Source organism: Capricornis sumatraensis, chromosome 13 (genome assembly GCF_032405125.1).
Source record: "Capricornis sumatraensis isolate serow.1 chromosome 13, serow.2, whole genome shotgun sequence".
Lineage (NCBI taxonomy): Eukaryota > Metazoa > Chordata > Mammalia > Artiodactyla > Bovidae > Capricornis > Capricornis sumatraensis.
In genome coordinates, this window is record NC_091081.1 from 26497849 (window position 1) to 26515920 (window position 18072).

Below are 18072 nucleotides of genomic sequence, written 5' to 3' on the forward strand. Positions count from 1 at the left end.
GGTGTTAAAGGGGTGCTGGAAAGGCACACCGTTCACACCCCAGGTAGGAATAACTCACGTGCAGTGTGTCCTGCCACTCAGCAAGCCCCATGGTCATGCACTTCAAATGGTCCTTTGCTTTGACATGGAGTCTCAGGTGGCTTCTTTCTTAGCAAATCGTGACTAGCAGTTAGTGCAAGGATTTCACTGATAGCGGTTTCAGAAGATGGTCGATGGGCTGAGGGAATATCCCAGAGGGAGTGACCCTAGTTCCTCCCCCTGGCCTGTGGGGATTCGTGGGCATTTCCAAAGCTGAGAGCTGTCAGGATGGCTCGTGTGGCGGCCCTCCCCTCTGAACTGAGGGCAAGGGAGGTGGATCAGGATCCCCCGAACGTGGGAGCCGGGCCTTCCCCCACCGCCCACCACACTGCCCCGATACCTAGGGGACCCGCCTCTGCTGCCGGAGGCAGTTCTGACTTTGCAGCAAGGTTACTGAGAAGAGTCGGCCCCGGAGTCCACGCTTTGGCTCTGATGTTTAACATGCCCGGCGCTTATGTCAGCACTGCAGGGACAGCTAGACTCCCCTGTGGGATGGCTTGCTTGTCTTTAATTCCCCTGTATCTCCTCTAGGAAGATCTGTTCTGTGTTCCACTGTCGAAGACTCAGTGACTCTGAGCTCCTTTTTGCTCTCAGAGAGTGTGTTTCATCATCAGTGAATAAAGGAATCTGTCCTGAATCATTATTTTAGCGCAGGTTTGCAAACATCTCTGTGTTCTTTCAGAATAAAAGATGCCACCAAAATATACCATTACTTTGACTGAACAGGGAATCTACCCAATATACATTTAAGTTATGTTTGTAATAGTTTTTTAAAGAAGAAAATAACATTTAAAAAATAATACCCATGGTTTTACATGTGCGGTTTATTACCATTGTCTTAAAATACGATTGCCTTAGTACACTCTATTGTTCTAATGGTTCCCTTTTCACCACTGTTCAGGTTTACACTGCATTTTAATTGGGTTATTGATACAAATCTGGAAAATCATTTCCCACAAATCATTGCTGTAGTTCCTTTATAGCCCCTAGCACAAGGTTAGGATTGTTGCAGTCTTGTGCCTTTAAAAGTCACAAAGGAGCTGGCATGCAGTGTGTCTTTTCTTATCTTCAGGGAAGCTCGCTCATTCACAAAAGAACTTGACAGTGAACACATAATAGCTGTGTTCATGTATAATGAATTGAAACTTCATTTTAGAAACTGGATCCTTTCACAGTCAAACATTCTAAAAATTGTCCCTGTGCACAGATTCCAATGGAGTGCCACCAAGTTCTCCCTGGGGCTCTAGAAGCACCTGCTGCTCACCCAGCATCTAGTGCGGAAACATTACCCAATTGTCAGGCTGGGCTTACAGCTGGAGAGTATGGGGAGAGGTGCAAGATGAAGAAGGAAGGCCAGGAGGCGACTTGATGCAACGCTTCCTGAAGTGGCACGGGAGTGATATTACAGGGAGAGGAGGAACACGTCTGTGACACCGAGCCATTTTTAAGGCTGAGCTGGTTGACTGTGCATAGTAACGCGGGCCTGCCACTGTGCCAGAGGTCACGTGTGGCAGGTCGCAGCACCACCACTCAGAAGATGCCTCTTACCAGGTCCTTCCTGCTGCTGAGCAGGAAGACAAGAGTCACAGGCATCCGGGGACAGCAGTCCTCTCAAATGAGGGATAGTCTTGACCTCTTTCTTTCAGAGTTCCTATAGGTAGGAAGCTACTGAAAATACTGTTTAGCCATTCCAATGGGCTTTTTTTTTTAATGCTTGATTAATGATCTTTATGTACACTAAGACTGTGTTTTGTTATTTGCCAAGGGTTGTAATGATGCTCAAAAATCCAGGGTCTTGTAGAAGCTCATGGGCAGGGTGTCCTGCAGCTGCCATTTCAAAACAAGGTCTGGGGTTTTTTCTTTTTGTTCATGCAGGCGATACTTGCAACATAAAGCCACCGGTTTCCCATCATCTCTGGAAGGAAGAAAAATAACCTGCGATTCAAATCTGATTGTTTTTCAGGCATGAAAGGGGTGGATTAGGGATGGAATCAGGAATAGATTGAAAGGGAGCTAGATGAAGCTAGGAAAAACACACGGGGGAGGCTAAGGAGGAACTTGGAGGTGAGGAGGAAGCATGGGCACTGTTCCACTTTGGCAAATGATCGGTAGACAATGTCTCCTTCCCTTGATCTCATTTACAGGTGGTACTTTGGAAAACTCGGCCGGAAAGATGCTGAGCGACAGCTTTTGTCCTTTGGAAACCCACGGGGTACCTTTCTTATCCGTGAGAGTGAAACCACCAAAGGTAAGATAACGAGTTGAAGGCGTTGGCTTGTCATTCAAATCTGTGGATTAGTCAGAGGGGATGAAAGGCTTATCTCTAATGTACAAGGATTTTTAAATGGCACATATCCTCTCTGCCTCGCTAGCAGAGTCCTATTTTCAGTTATTCCCCTCCAGGCTCTAGAACTGCAGACAGTTCCGAAAGGACTACAGAGGCTGGAAACCAAGGCCTTCCTCCCGAAACGGGCTGGGCTGCTTCTCCCCTCCAGGCACACAAGATCACAGAGCGTTCAGAAGTCCTTTAGAATTAGGATTTTCTGAAACTCTTAGTTCCTCAGGCGCCCATCACACAGGTTGTTTTGTTTTTTTTTTTTTTTTCATTTCCTTTTTTTCCACAACCGAGGACTTCTCTTCCTCCATTTGCTTCTCGTTATTTAACAACTCATTAGAGGAGCTAGGCCAAGGAAACAGCAGTGGCCTTCTAGCTTGAACAACCAGACTACTGGTTATCTGCTCCTGTGAAAAGTGTTGTGAAGCAAGAATCGGAAGCTCCATTCTAGAGAATCAGCCCTTGGATTTCTTTCAGTACACACCACCCCTGACTTGGTGATGCTCCGTGGATAACCCAGACTAGGACAGCAGTCTCGGCCATGAGCATCTGTGCTTCCCTTATCTTCCCCTGGGGGAGCTGGGTCTATGCCGAGTTCACCAGTACAAGTATACTGAATAGACTTCTCGTAGAAAAAAAAAATCCAGGGAGCTTTCATTCCCAACGGTAGAATCATTTTATTACTAATGTCTTCTGACATTAGCAGGAAAAAATTATTTTCTTCCTATGTTGCTGAATGGATGTGTGTGTGGTGTGTATGTCTCCTCTTGATAATTATCAATCAGAATACTCTAAGTAAATGAGTCCCCCAAAAAGAAATTGGCATTCAAAATGATTGGAGCTGCTGATGCTTTGCACGTCTCCCAGGTGCCTATTCACTTTCTATCCGTGACTGGGATGATATGAAAGGAGACCATGTCAAACATTATAAAATTCGCAAACTTGACAACGGTGGATACTATATTACCACCCGGGCCCAGTTTGAAACCCTTCAGCAGCTTGTACAACATTACTCAGGTAAGGTGAATTCTAACTGGCTACTAACCATTTGGATGCTGGAGGGAGGGAGTGAGGAAAGAGTGGGAAAAGGGAAAGTGGTATAGCAAATATATCGCAAAGGCACTAGGAAAATAGTCTTCTTTGCTAGGCTCTCAAGATGAGGCTTGGCCGAATAGGTTCTCACTATTTTTACCTTCACAGTTATTGTTAGTTCCATATGTTTGTCAAAATACAGACCATTCTCGTTCCTCAACTAGAAAGCAATAGGTTAAATTCTAAAAGCTGTTTGTTTTTTCGTCTTCGTCTTTAAATCCTTGGAAGTTATCGCTTCCTGCTCCCCTGCAGTATATATAGTTTGGAAGCTGTGAAAGGAAGAAGGTGCTGTCTCTGGGGGAACTCCATCCATGGGGCCTCCTAGAGGGGGTGGGGTGTTCCTACCATCACTTCCCTCAGCAGGAAGGGCTGCGCACGCATACACTAGATGACTTGCGCCATCCATTTCTCATTCCTACTTCCCCACCAATGCTTCCGTTTACTAACTAGACTTAGATGTATATGACCCACAGCTCCTAGAGCTGTTACAGCTATTGTATTAAATTAAACTTTTAAGTAGTAGATCAATCTCTGTCCTAACACCCAGACATCACCATCAGTCTGTTGTTCCTAGAAACATATAATTATTAGGTGTTTAGGTGTGTGATTTGTACATTTTATTAAAGAGGGTGATTGTACATGCAGTTGTTAAAATGATTGCTTTCTTTCCTAGATTAGCAAGTCAACCCCGCTATATCAATATATACACACCAGTGGATAGACATATGCATGTCCACATAGAGGTCTATAACCCAATAGTTTTTATGTGACCCATAGGTACATTTTTTGTTATTCTTTAGGATAATGACAAGACTCCAAAATACTACATGGCTTGATTTCCACTATTGCCCTATGCTCATTCATTTAAAAATATGTGTGTGTTATTGTTTAGCACCAAAAAAGGCAGTTTCTTGAAAATGGCACTAAGAAATATCTGTCTATTGATCCTGGGCACTAAAGAGCAAATGAAAAAACATTAACAACACTTGCCAAGCTTGTTGATTAGGGGAGGGGGTCACTTTCATTGGTGTGGATTCTAATGAAATACTTAGGAGAAATGAAGCAAAATATCTCCCTGAGATTAAAGGACGTGCTCAAAATACCCACATGTGGTAAGGATCTCTCAAATGCCTAAATATATTTCATTACAGCCAGACGTCAGCTGGATCCCCAGGGCTTGGATCATTTGAAAATATTGTGTTGGAAAGGGCACCTTAATAACATCATAAAGCTGGAAGGAGAGAAGGGATGTGAGGAGCAATAGACACTTTTTAATCTCAAAAAAAAAAAAATCCATCTCGAGACAGATTTGTTTTTATATTGGCTTCTCCCCTTGCCTCTTTCTCTCCCTCACACAATAAAATGCCTTTGAAATATTGACACATAAATAATTTCCTGCCTAAATGTCTGAGAACCTGATTCTGTCAAAAAGAAAGGAATAAAAAGGAACTTGCAGCTGGTTCCTGGAGCAAAAGCGACAGCACTACATTCTGTGTCCCCGGAGCAGAGGGGCCTCCATTGGGGCGTGGCCAGCTCAGGCCAGGCTCTCTGCAGCTTTCGTCACTGCCTGAGTCCCTGTCCATTGTCAACGTTCTCACCTGACCGATGTTTAGCTTGGCATTTAGACAATTTCCCCTTAGCACTGCTACAGTCTAAAAGACTTTAAAGAGAGAGAGAAGAAAAGGGAAAAATCCTCCAAATAACCTATAAGTGATCATGACTTTTTTCCTTCCTCTTTTTCATAGGAAATAGAGTTCTCTCACACCCTTGAGTTTCTGCAAATTTTAGTTCCCATTCTTTCTCCTTTCAAGCCAGACTCCTAAATTATACATCGGAGACTGTTATAAAGATTTTTTTTTTTAATGGAAGATTTCAAAGAAGCAAGAGTAGCTGACTGGCAGAATAGAGTCAGTTCAAATTGTCAGAGAAATCGCTAGAGAAATAGGACCTCTTTTTTCCCTCGCCAGGTGTAATCTCCAGCCTTGTTTATAATAGTCTGACGTTCTGTACAAGAAGCCTGTACCGAAGCTACAATTTTAAGTATATTCATAGCAAAGAGAGTCCCCACGCCCTTGATATGAGACAGCAGCAAAAGACAGTTGTGCTGACGTTCTGTGGTTCAAATGTACCTTTTGAAATCAGTCGAGGTTATCTGCAGAGTTTCAGAAGACATGTTATTAGCACGCTGGGCTGCAAACATTTTTCTTATTTCGTAAGCACAGACACCAGAGCAGCCTGAACCTGTATCTGTGTATAGAATATACTAGACCTGGGTGTACGCAGTCATCGAAATCCAAAACGTCTTCTGTTCTGCTTCCAGCGAGCACATTTCAGTGTGTGGTGTCTAATCTTCCAACACGTGTGTAGTTCTCTGCTGACACAGCACTGTTCTGAGTAACACTGTGCGCTGGCTGGGTTTGTGCCCCTGTAAGTGTTGTTTCACGTGTTTGCTTTTCTCTTCCTCTCCCGCCGCTGTCCTCGCTCCGTCAGAGAGAGCCGCAGGCCTCTGCTGCCGCCTAGTAGTTCCCTGTCACAAAGGGATGCCACGGCTTACCGATCTGTCTGTCAAAACCAAAGATGTCTGGGAAATCCCTCGAGAATCCCTGCAGTTGATCAAGAGACTGGGAAATGGGCAGTTTGGGGAAGTATGGATGGGTATGCCAAGCCTCAATTACTCTATTACTAGCTTTCTCGTTTGGGGAAGTCCCAAACATCAAAGATGGAAGGTGAAAATAAAGACTTTTTTGGCCAGGAAAAGAATATGAATTACGAATAATTTGGATTTTGATTTCAGAACTCTGATTAAGATTGGCAGATGGCTCAAATGATACTATTATATGAGCCTCAATTCATAAACCAGTAAATGGTACAAGGAATATTCTAGCCTGCACCAAATGCCTTCATTTCCAACTGCAAATGTTGGCAAAATGAACAGTTTCGCCCTAAAGGGCCCGTCACCTCCCATCTTTTCTAGTGCATGCATGATTATGGATTATAAGGACTGTGTTTTCTTTATTAATTCCCTTTCCTGTAGAGAAAGCTGATGGTTTGTGTTTTAACTTAACTGTGATTGCATCGAGTTGTACCCCACAAACTTCTGGATTGTCTAAAGATGCTTGGGAAGTTGCACGTGATTCCCTGAATCTGGAGAAGAAGCTGGGTCAGGGGTGTTTCGCTGAAGTGTGGCTTGGTAAGGCAGAGGGCACATTTAGTTTTGGCTGCATCTCAAAGCCAGCTAAAAGGCGATTTTCAACACACACACACACACACACACACACACACACAGCTGGTGGGACCAAGATGCTTGACCTGGATGGCTAGATGGTTACAGGCCATTCAGGTTATTCCCTCCCATCTTGCTTCATGTGGTTAATTAAGGCACACAGAACAGAAAACCAGTACAGTAAGAATGATGTTTCCTCTTCCTAAGATGTGGGAAGGTAAGATTCTACAGATGGGCTAATGTAGGAAAAGACCATGGGCTTTTTTCCTCAGTAGCCTGGATTTGAATCTGTTCCAGCTGATTAACCATGGGCATGGGGCTTGTTTCATCTCTTTGAACCTCAGTTACCTCATCTGTAAAACTGAAATAATACCTACTTCATAGGATTACCTTGAGGGTGATATGGCATAGTATATCTCCACGGCAAACGGCAGGTACTTGGTAGACACGCGTTCTTCTCTCTTAATTTGGTTCTCTTTGGCCAGGCCAACTTCTCTGGCCTTCCCCACTGCTTTAAAACACCCAGAAACATCTGTCAATAAGGCCATGCTGCTGCTTATGGAATCCTGCTCCTTACTTTCCTAGATGCAATTGAAAGCTACATTACTTAAAAGCAAAAGCATAGGTTGGTACCTGTTGATTTGTGTGGGTGTAGGTACTTAGGTGTGATCTGCATTAAAAGGTTTAATGTAGTTAAAGCACTTAGAATGGGACTTGACAACTAGTAACTACTACATATAGAGAGCGGGAGAGAGAGACACCCCCCCTCAGATATACACGTGGATGAGTATGTATATGCCATTATAGTAAGTATTATCATTATTAATATAATCGCTTTCCGAGTCGACTTATTGTGTCTCTCTCTATCTGTAATCTAACTCTCAGGATCAGGATGGAAGGTTATCTAGGTAACCAGGTGATATTAGAGAGGATGATCTCACACTGTTAAAATTTCAGGGATGCTAAAACACTCACACAGACCACTTGCTAGTTGTCAGATTTCCCATTTATGTTTAGTGGTCAGTTTTCTATAAGATTTCAATGAACTCTTTTTTAAGGCACTTATCCTTTGATAATTTACATTTTTCTGGGTTGCATGTTGTGATTATATGAACCATGTTTTTAACAGGATGACAAGACTTGTTCCAATTTATAGAATCGTTTAGTTCTAGGATTAATTATATTCAATGTAAAGTTAATTTAAACCAGCCTTCTTTTCCAAATAGAAAATGATATAATCTAACTTAGTAGATTTTTCAGTTTACCTTATAGTTTTAATTCAAAGTCATAGGACTAATAATGGATACACATAGGATTTAGTGGGGCTTCTTTAAATTTTGGTGCTAAAAGAGACTGGAAAGATAATCCAGTTCCATTTCTATATTTTACAGATGAGGTAAATGATGAGGATCAAACCAGGCTCGCCTCTGAAACTCCTAGATTATTTTACACATGTGAAGTTTTAAATATTTCTTTTCCCTCTTAGCTGCTGTTTAATTTTTCCAGTCTAATAGAAATCATTGTTCCTGTGGCTGACCATCAGTAAACTTGAGGAATTTTCTTTTCGTGGTTGAAGTATTGGCAAGTAGACCAAAAGCTTCTTGCCAATACTTCTCAGCACATTTAGTTCAACTTCTCAAGGACTCAGTCAAGTAGCTCATCCCTGGCTGACAACTGAAAGTCTAGAGGTAATTTCCAAACTTCCTTAGTGTGGTGTCATATATTTTAAAATGGCACACCCCAGAAAATAGGACTTAATGTCATTTCTTCCATGCTCATCCTCCTGTCTAAGGGACGGCTATTGGATGGCCACTGAAGGCCAGTCCTGTTCTAACCCCTAGAAGTTCATCCTTATAAAGAAGTATCCAGAAAGTACCAGTGATCTAATGTACTACATGCTAAGTAAATATAATTAACATCCTGTATATTATCTATGAAAATTGTTTAGGGGATAAATCCCAAGAATTCTCATCACAAGAAAAAAATTTATTTGTATTTAAGTTTGTATCTATCTGAGATGATGGATTTCACTAAACTTAACTGTAATAGTCACTCCATGATGTATGTAAATTAAATCATTATGCTTTACAACTTAAACTGATACAGTGCCATGTATCAATCATATCTCAAAAACTACTAGAAGGAAAAAAAATGAAGTATCCAGAGCTTTTGATACAAATTTGTGATCACGTGGCTGAACCAGAAAAGGAAAGTGATATATATCAAAATAGGAAAAATTTTTAAAGACTTGTAAACCATGACATAACCTGTAAGTAAACACAATTTTCCTGTTGAAAATACTTGACAGAGTCCTTGCATTTGATTGTCTTTGTTCAACAACAACAACTCTATTAAGTTTTCTTTAAACTTAAAGTCTAACTTTATACAAATAACTACTCATTAAAAAGGTTTTTTTCCCATCCAAAGAGGATCTTTGGTTTGACTTACTATTTTGGGGTGTCTGCAGGTACCTGGAATGGAAACACAAAAGTAGCCATAAAGACTCTTAAACCAGGCACAATGTCCCCTGAATCATTCCTTGAGGAGGCGCAGATCATGAAGAAGTTGAAGCACGACAAACTGGTCCAGCTGTATGCCGTGGTGTCCGAAGAGCCCATCTACATCGTCACCGAGTACATGAATAAAGGTTGGACTGGGCCTCTCGGGCTCCCCCTCACAGGGACCTGCAGGCTTGTCTCCGGGAGGGGAATGGAGCTCCCTGCCTGCTTTTTCCCTCCTTCCTCCATGAGTCAAGCATTCTTTGTCAGGAAGCACAAAGTATGTGCTCACTGGCGAAAACGTTGTACGAACAGACAGTGACCTTGAGTTTGACCCCCAGATTCCTTTGCATGCTTTGCACATGTCAGGATTTCCAGCTCCTCTCCATAACTGAAGTAATTCATTTTTAGTATCGGAGTGATCAGTGCATGCATGTGTAGTCGTGTCTGACTCTTTGCAACCCCATGGGCTTTTCCAGGCAAGAATACTGGAGTGGGTTGCCGTTGATACAGAGGGCTATAAAAGTTTGCTGTTATCTGGAATGGTTCAGCTTATGTTAAAAATTAAATTTTTTTCAAACAAAGATATGAGGCTATACAGTTTTAAGGTATTCATCTCTCCTGCCTCATTCCTACCACCTTTGTCTGTCTTGAGTCCCCCACTCAAGATACCACAACCTTGACCATGTTGGAAACCCTCATCAAGGGTGAGTTTTTTTTAATCACATCGGTTCAAAACTTGTTTTGCAGTAAAATTTTGTTTGAAAATGCCTTTTTGTGTACAGAAGCATAAAAGTAAGAAATTGTGTTATGAAAGGTTTTGTGGCATACACAGCTTAACCATCTTAATAATAAATTACTTTCTTACAAATTTTTTTTAAATTAAATATTTTTGCAAGGCTGAACAATTAACATCAGACACTGAGCTCTGGGTTAAGTTTAGCCTCCATCTTTTCAACACCTTTTTTTTTTCTTTAGCTCTCTTCTTAAACATCCGATGTGAAAGACATACTTTTAAAGAGCACATTATAGTCTCATTCTTTTTCTCTCTCTCTTTGTCTTTCTAATCAAAGCAATATTGTTGGGGATAAGACCACAGATCACTTTGTTTTGGAAAAATAGATGAACCAAACAAGAAACAGCCTTAAAAGGCAATGCATTGTACATCTGATGACACCAGTACAATTTTTCCCTTTCCATGTACTTTCTATTAAAATATATTTGGAATTATTCCCTGGCAGATTGTTTGTCCTTTGTATTTGGTTATTTGGTAAATAACTTTGTGATTAAAGCATGAAAAAAAATACCAGTGATCACATGAACCTCCAGCCTCTGCCCATGATTGCTTCAGCCCCAGTGTTCATTCTGAGCTCCTTAGGCGGAGTCATCACACTGGCTCTGAAGCTCCAGCCTTTGGTTTCAGGTATCTTTCAAGGCCTGATTGGCCATGATCTAATGTGAGGAGCCACCTACCCCAACCCTGTATTCCTCAGATACCCTTTTCTTGATTTAAAAATCTGTCAATAAGCTGAGCCACTGATTGTACGCTTTACTATATGTCAGAATCACCTAATACAGGGGTCCCCAACCTTTGAGAGCTAATGTCTGATGATCTGAGGTGGAACTGATGTAATAATAATAGAAATAAAATACACAATAAATAGAATGTGCTTGAATCATCCCTAAATCATCTGCCACCCCCAAGTCCATGGAAAAATTGTCTTTAAAGAAGCTTGTCCCTGGTACCAAAAAGACTGGGAACCATTGATCTAATGGGCTTCTCAAAATATAAGTTTCTGGGCCAAAACTCCCAAGCATCTGATTCTGTAGATGTGGGATGGGTTCTGAGAGTTTGTGTTTCCAACTGGTTCCCCAGGGGTTGCCATTCTTGCTGGTCCGGGACCACGTATTGGGAACCACTCATCTGGGCGCTGTTTTCTCCACATCACTCTTGAGCAGGACTGTCGGGAGTGAGATTGAAGTGGTTCAGCCTTTAATCTCATTTAAGGCTGCTTCTTATGAAGTCCTGTTTCTTCTAGCTTCATCCCATTTTTGTTGTCCTTAGAATTGGAGTCACCACTGTTTACTTTTAAAAGGTAAAACTGCAGCCTCCAGTGCACAGTTTTTTTTCTGCCCAGTTTTTATGTGTGAACCTTGTTTTCACTGATAGCCTCATTTCCTCTGATTACCTCATTCCTTCTAATAAGAAAACCAAATACAGCCCTTCATTGGGAATTTTGACCTTTCAAAGGAAATCAAAATGACTTTATGTTTTCTTCATAGGAAGTTTACTCGATTTCTTAAAAGATGGAGAAGGAAGAGCTCTGAAATTACCAAACCTTGTGGATATGGCAGCACAGGTAGGCCCTCGATTCCTGCCTTAGATTTACCAGCGAGTGAGTGCCGTGGAGTCACCTGTAATGTGCATTTCCCCGGTCTACGCAGGTTGCCGCGGGAATGGCGTACATCGAGCGCATGAATTACATCCACAGAGACCTGCGGTCAGCAAACATTCTCGTGGGAAATGGACTAATTTGCAAGATCGCTGACTTCGGATTGGCCAGGTTGATCGAGGACAATGAGTACACGGCAAGACAAGGTGGGCGCTTGAATGAGGAAGTCTCGTGATCCCATCTTGCACATCCCTTCCCTCCTTTCCTCCAGAAAATATTCAGAATGTCATTCTTCAGCTGGGTTTTTCCTTCTTGATCTGGCAGGAATCTGACTGCACTGCAGATGGGAGACCGTAGTGGGTCAGTTGACCCTCTGCCTTTCGAGGAGAGGGTGTGGAAGGCCAGGAGAGCAGTCAGGAAGCCGCTCATCATTCCGTCAGAGTCTCAGCCAAAACAGAAGGCACTCTCACTGGAGAATTTAATAAAGGAGTTATTTGCGACAGCGCAGGCAGGGTTTAAGAAAACCAGCAGGGCGTGATGCGGCCTCCCAGAGCTTGTAACAGCTCCAGAACTAAGAAGGAGCAGCTGTGCGTGGAGACCACCGCTGGCTGAGACAGGCCTCTGGGGGAGTCACGCCCAGGCTCTCTTCAGCCCTCCTGCAGGTCTCCTGCCAAGCCCAGCTAGAGCCAGCAGTCAGAGGAGCCACTGACAGTCCAGATGGGCCCCGAGCAGGGAGAAGACAGGTAGAGAGGGGGTCTAGAGGGCCAACAGCAGAGAACAAGAGTCACTCGAAAAGCTCTGCTTCCTTGAATCATCCCCCTCCATTCCACCCTTTCAGAAGATTTATAGAAATCAGCCTCCAGGTAAAATACATCTCAAACCAACAGCCACTGCAGTGGGACAGCTTTTCAGGTTCTTCTAGAGTACTAGATAGGAGAGAAGGAATTCCCAGGGTTACTTCCTTTCTTCCAGAACTTCACACAGTGGTCAAAGGGTAAATGTGTGGAATTAAGTGTGCAGTTTGCAGTGGAACATAGGCTCTTCATGGTGAACATAACATGTCTGAAGGAAGAGGGGTCAGCTTCATCGTTGTTCTTAACCAAAACCCAGTCATTCTGAGCAAGGCTGAGCAATGACTGGAATAGGTTACAGGGCGGTGTTATCCACTGGAGGCTATAATGGTTAGTTCTGCACTTCTTCTTTCTCGCCTTCTTTTCTAATTCTTTCATTTCTTGCCAGTTTTTCCCTCCTTTTATCCTTCTTGGCAGTCTCAAGCGATGAGGGGAAAAAATGCTAAACTAAGACCCTGCCACTACAGATACTGTCCAAAGGCTAAATTACATGTCGGTCAGACAGCTCGGCTATTTGAATTTCCCCAATATGTGGCAGTTCTTGTCTTGGAGCCAAAGGCCGACACGTTGAGCATGCCCGTTCATCACACACATGCACATGTGCATATGCACACACGCACACACACACACAGTGCAGGGCCAGATGGTATGCCGGATCACTAATCAAAGGCACGTGGGCAGCTTTGATTGGCGCTGCAGTCCAGAGAGGACTGTGAGCACGATTTTAGTCAGGATGAGCTGAGAGGGTCTGAAGTGCCCCCGGGTCTGAGACCTGGCCCTAAATGAGAGAGTTTACCCCGAGGCAAACCTGTCAGATCCCAGCTCACAGACCCAGAAGGAGAGGCGAGCAGGTGAAGGTTGAGAGACCTGAGTCTTTGGTTTAGGAAGGAGTGAGTTGCGTCAGCATGCTTCCGTGTGCGAGTGTTTTGGGGCTGGAGGGAGCAGTTCAGGATTTGTTTCTCCCATTCCCCCCAGGCTCTGGACTGTCTGGAATTTGTCATTAGCACCCTTGAGTCATCAATAAATGAGAACGTTGGCAGGGCCTGAAGCCCGAGCATGCTGGCAGGGGTGCTGTTGACAGGGCTGGGTGTTTAGTTCATGGGGTGAGATGCCCAGGCTGTGGCCCTGGGTGATTGGCGTCTGGGGGAAGGCACGTCAGGAGCGCTCGCTGCAGTCCCCTCAAAGTGCGCTGCTGCTGTGGAGCAGGGCTGTGCGGCTGCCCTGAACCCCAGCCCCCCCGTCCTGCCTTCCTCCCGATTGTCTTTCTGGTGGTGTCCTCTCCAGCTCCATCACCTTCCCAGATGTTGTCCTGATGCCCTTCAGAGGGCCAGCTTCACACCCTTAATTTCCAAATAGACCCTTCCCTCTTCCAATTCTTTTTTCTTCTCTCTTCCCTTTTACAAGTATCTTCTGTGTGCTAAGTCGCTTCAGTCATGTCCAACTCTTTGCAACCCTATGGACTAGAGAATTAAACTGGGGAGGAAAAAACAAAGACTGGGGCCCTGGGATTGGCCAGGAGAATAAAAGAAATGTTGCAACAGAGGACAAAGAAGGAGCAGGGGTGTTTATAGGAAACCTACCCAGTGCCAGGTCCAGGCGGGCAAATGTGAGGAGTGGAGTGGGAAAGATAGATCCAGGCTCAGAGAGGCTGAGTGACAGACAAAGCCACACAGCTAGCCAAGGGGCAGAGTCAGCGTTTGGGTTCAGGCATGGCTGGTCCTGTTGCATCTATCCTCTTATGCTATGCTGACTGCCTCTCATCAGGACAGTGATTGAAAGAAGAGAAAAATTTAAAAGTTGAGAGGATTAGTCATAAGCTCCTTTTCCCCTTTATTTTATAGAAGCACTTTTAAGAGGCAGCTTCTAAAGTGCATGTGAGGGGAGTTGGAAGACCTTCATCTGCCAGCTCCAGGTCAGCCCAGCTTCTTACAGAACACCTCCAGGGGTCTGCCCTGTGCCCAGGCCGCTTTACGAGGCAGGAAGGGCCCAGTGTGTATCCACTGGCGTGCTCTGCAGATGGCATGCATGCTTCATGCTAAAGTTTCTGCGGGGAATTAGTCAGTGCTTCCAGACAGCTGCTCCGTGTGCCTGAAAATATTTATAAGCCCGGTTTTATGTTCCCCACTGGCCTCAGCCAGGCCGCATCTTGTTTATGGAAGTGTGGGCAGTGTTGAGAAGTGTGTGCCGATCACAGATATTTTCAGACTGTGGGTGACTGTTGTTTCTCAACACAGTGGTGAGGTTCCCATCTAAGGGCTCGCTGAAATGTCTCTCCCTCCTCCTATCTGGTGGATGAGCTGGCATTTCCCCAGGCACCTGCAGAATGGGATTTGGGACCTGGGTTAAACAGCTGCTCCTGAGTTCCTTTGTCTTCCCCTCCCTGCCCCACTGGATTGTAAGCGGCAGCCCCGTATCAGGGAGAAGGTCAAGACCAGGCCCAGAGTTGGGGATGGTGGTCCTCTGCCAGTAGCATTCTGGAGGCAACTAGCAATCATTTGGTATCGTTCATTTTCTTACCTCTGCATGTCCCCCAGTGACAGCAGTTAGGTCTTCTGTCCAATCTGGATCTCCAGGTAATGGCAACCGTCATTATTTGAGTGCCCTTCAAAGTGAAGGGGCTTTGATAGGAGCTCCTGAGCAAAAGAAGCCAAAGACTAAACCGGGGCAAGCTGCCAGCATGGAGTCAGATGAGATCTGAAACCCACCCCATCACCCACCAGCTCTGGGGCCTTGGGCACATTACCTAACTTTTCCACACCTTTGCTTGCTTGTCTGTAAAGTGGAAACATACTTTCCCTGTTTTGTGCTTTCGTTTTTGCAAAGATTAAGTGAAACAGCACATGTAAATTGTTTAGCACAGTACCTGGCATGTAGCAACTGGTAAACAAAAAGGACTCTTGTTATTCTGTCCTGGACAAGACTAGGTTCTTGAGGAATAAACAAATTCCAGATTGGCCAGAGACACGTGGAAAGGCTCAGCCACCATCCGGGAAAGGGAGAGAGGGATCAGAGCTAATTCCCTGTGGTCAGACATGAGTGGTCATGACGATGCAGTTGCCAGCAACAGGCGTGAGTGAGTCAGGAAGAAGGTTTTCTTTTCCAAGAACAAGGGTGAGTTTGGTTTGGTTTGGGATTTGTTGAGCTTAAGGTAGTTGTGGCCGAGTTTGATGTCCAAGCCCAGAGAGGTCAGTGGGGGTGCCCTCACCCGGTCCCATGGCCACGGGTCCTCACCTCCGAGGACTCCTCCCCACATCACCACCCCTCAGCCAACCATGGCTTCTCACCCCCATGCTGCCTGCACCCTCACTTGAGGTCTGATCACAGCCCCTCCTGCCACCAGTTCCCCAGAGGTCCCACACAGACAGACCATGCGAGAATTCTTGAAAAAAAGTTTCTCCCTGAGCTTTTAGGAAGCTCGGTGCTGACGAATACTGATTTAAACCTAACAAGCTCAGATAGACATAGCTTACATATCAGAATGATTAGCTTTTGTGGACACATTTTTTTTTTTTGAGTCATAATATATGTACAATAAAATGAATAGGTCTGAAGTATACAACTCAGGGAATTTTTACATATGCGGACGCCCTTGAAATTACCCACAGATGAGGATAACAAACACTGCCAGCCCCCTAAAGACCTCCTCATCCTCTTCTAGACAGTCAGCACTCCCAAAAGTAGACCCTGTTTTACTTCTGCCACCAGAGATTCCTTTTCCCTGTAACTGATCTTCATATAAACAAATCATTCAGTACCAGTCTTTTGTGTCTAGTTTCTTCTGCGTCATTGTGCGATTCATCCATGTTGCTGCATAAAACAGTAGGTCCTTCCTTTTCTTTGCTCAGTAGTAGTCCATTTACAGATAGATCCACGTATCCATTCTCCTGGTATTTCTAACTGGGAGACTTTATGAAATTAGCTGCTGTGGTGGTGCTCATGTCCTCCTCTCTTCTGGGTGTAGTTCTAGTAGTGGAATTGTTGGTCTTAGGACAGACCTGTACTGCCCAGCAGGTTTTGTGGCCTTATCTTTAAAGATAGAATACATAGTCCCTGTGTTGTATAGGGTTTTACTTCTCTTTAGGCCACTAAGGCAGCATGGTGAGGCTGCGGAAGCTGTGGCTGGCAGTCAGGAAGCCCGAGTTTGAACTAGCTGTTTCTTACAAGGTTGGTGTGTCCCCAGGCAAATCAGTTAACCTTTCTGAGCCTCATTTTTTAGCATCCGTAAAATGGAGATAATAAAAATAATTACCTCACATAATTAGTGTGAGAATTAAACGGGCTCTCTATAAAAACTGTTGGAGGGTTATGAAATATAAACCATTCTTGTAACCCGAACTTTTTGTGTGTGATATACATTTGCCTTGAAAGAGATCTTTATTTACTTAACTAAAAATTCTTTTTAAGGAAAAAGCTAATAAGGAACACTAAAGAATAATTATTCTTGTAAGAAAAATAATATATTTCATTTTTTTACAGCCAATTCCATTGGTCCGGGCAGGTGCCATTTGGTTTATCTGCATGCCCAAGGGCCCCTCTGCACACAGCTGAGAGTTGGTGGTCTACTCACCAGCCTCTCCAGCAGAGTTTTGTTTTTTCTCAGATTTGCCTTCTCTGTTGAGAACCGTCCCTACCTCCATTATTTTTGATCTTGTCAAGTCTGAACATCTGATGGACATTCTCAGCAGTGTCACTGAGGTTGTGCATGCGTGTGTGCACGTGCACACCCACATGCATGTGCAAATATGCATTCCAGAGATGGCAGGGACTGGATTGGTTTAGCGTGTGACCCGTGAAATCAAGTTATCCTGATGTGAGTATTAGCATCACTGCTGAGTTGTGAGGCCTTGGATGAGTTACTTAACTTTTCTGAGCCTTTATTTCCTCCTCTAAAAACAGGGATGATAATAGTTATCTATATCAGAGAATTGTTGTATGGCTTCCCTGAGAACACACAGAAAACACAGCGCAAAGCAGATGCTGAGCTGACAGTTGTATAATTTTAGTTACTAGTAGTAGCAATAGTAACATCACTACTGTTGATCCACTGGGGTGTTAATAGCGTTCTCTCTCTCTCTCTCTCTCTCTCTGTCTTTCCCTACCCCCTCCATCAGGGTCTCCCGCAAAAAGGACCTGCCTATTTAACCCTTTCTTCTCCTGATTTGAATCATTCCAAAGATGGGAACTTAAGAGTTGCTCTGTGTTTTAGGTTTATTTGGGGTTTGGGGGTTTTCTGGGGTTTTTCAAGGTCTAAGTTAATGACAGGATCATTGCTGAGAAAGCAAATGTCAAAGCCCTGTTTAATCTTTAGACCTTTGGAATGTATGGAAACGGGCACTTAGGACTTTGTATAAAACCTGCTGTAGGTTTAGGTTTATGTATTAAATAGAAGAAAAATACGTCTGTTCAAATGAGGGTTTAGGTTGAATAGATTATTATCTGGAGGAAAATTCCCATATAAATTAGACTGCAAAGAATTCATAATTGTTGCAGTTTTCATGTTAATTATTTCATGTTAAAAAATTGTTGCTGCATAAATTAACACATTCTTTCATGGAGAACATATTTTAGAAAGATTTGTTACTTTAATAACTCTTTGTGTATT

The 18072-nt window shown here is 43.7% G+C and overlaps 1 protein-coding gene across 2 annotated transcripts in view; it reads left to right on the forward strand.

Moving 5' to 3' along the window:
- Positions 1–18072, forward strand: part of FYN (FYN proto-oncogene, Src family tyrosine kinase) — a 117060-nt gene that overhangs the window by 73377 nt on the left and 25611 nt on the right. Inside the window, exons 5-10 of one of the 2 annotated variants that reach the window (XM_068985356.1) lie at positions 2223–2326; positions 3281–3430; positions 5996–6160; positions 9196–9375; positions 11510–11586; positions 11672–11825. In XM_068985356.1, coding sequence (XP_068841457.1) covers positions 2223–2326; positions 3281–3430; positions 5996–6160; positions 9196–9375; positions 11510–11586; positions 11672–11825 — 830 coding nt within the window. Of the gene's footprint in view, positions 1–2222; positions 2327–3280; positions 3431–5995; positions 6161–6539; positions 6696–9195; positions 9376–11509; positions 11587–11671; positions 11826–18072 lie in introns of both variants that reach the window. The other variant, XM_068985357.1, reaches the window with a different exon arrangement.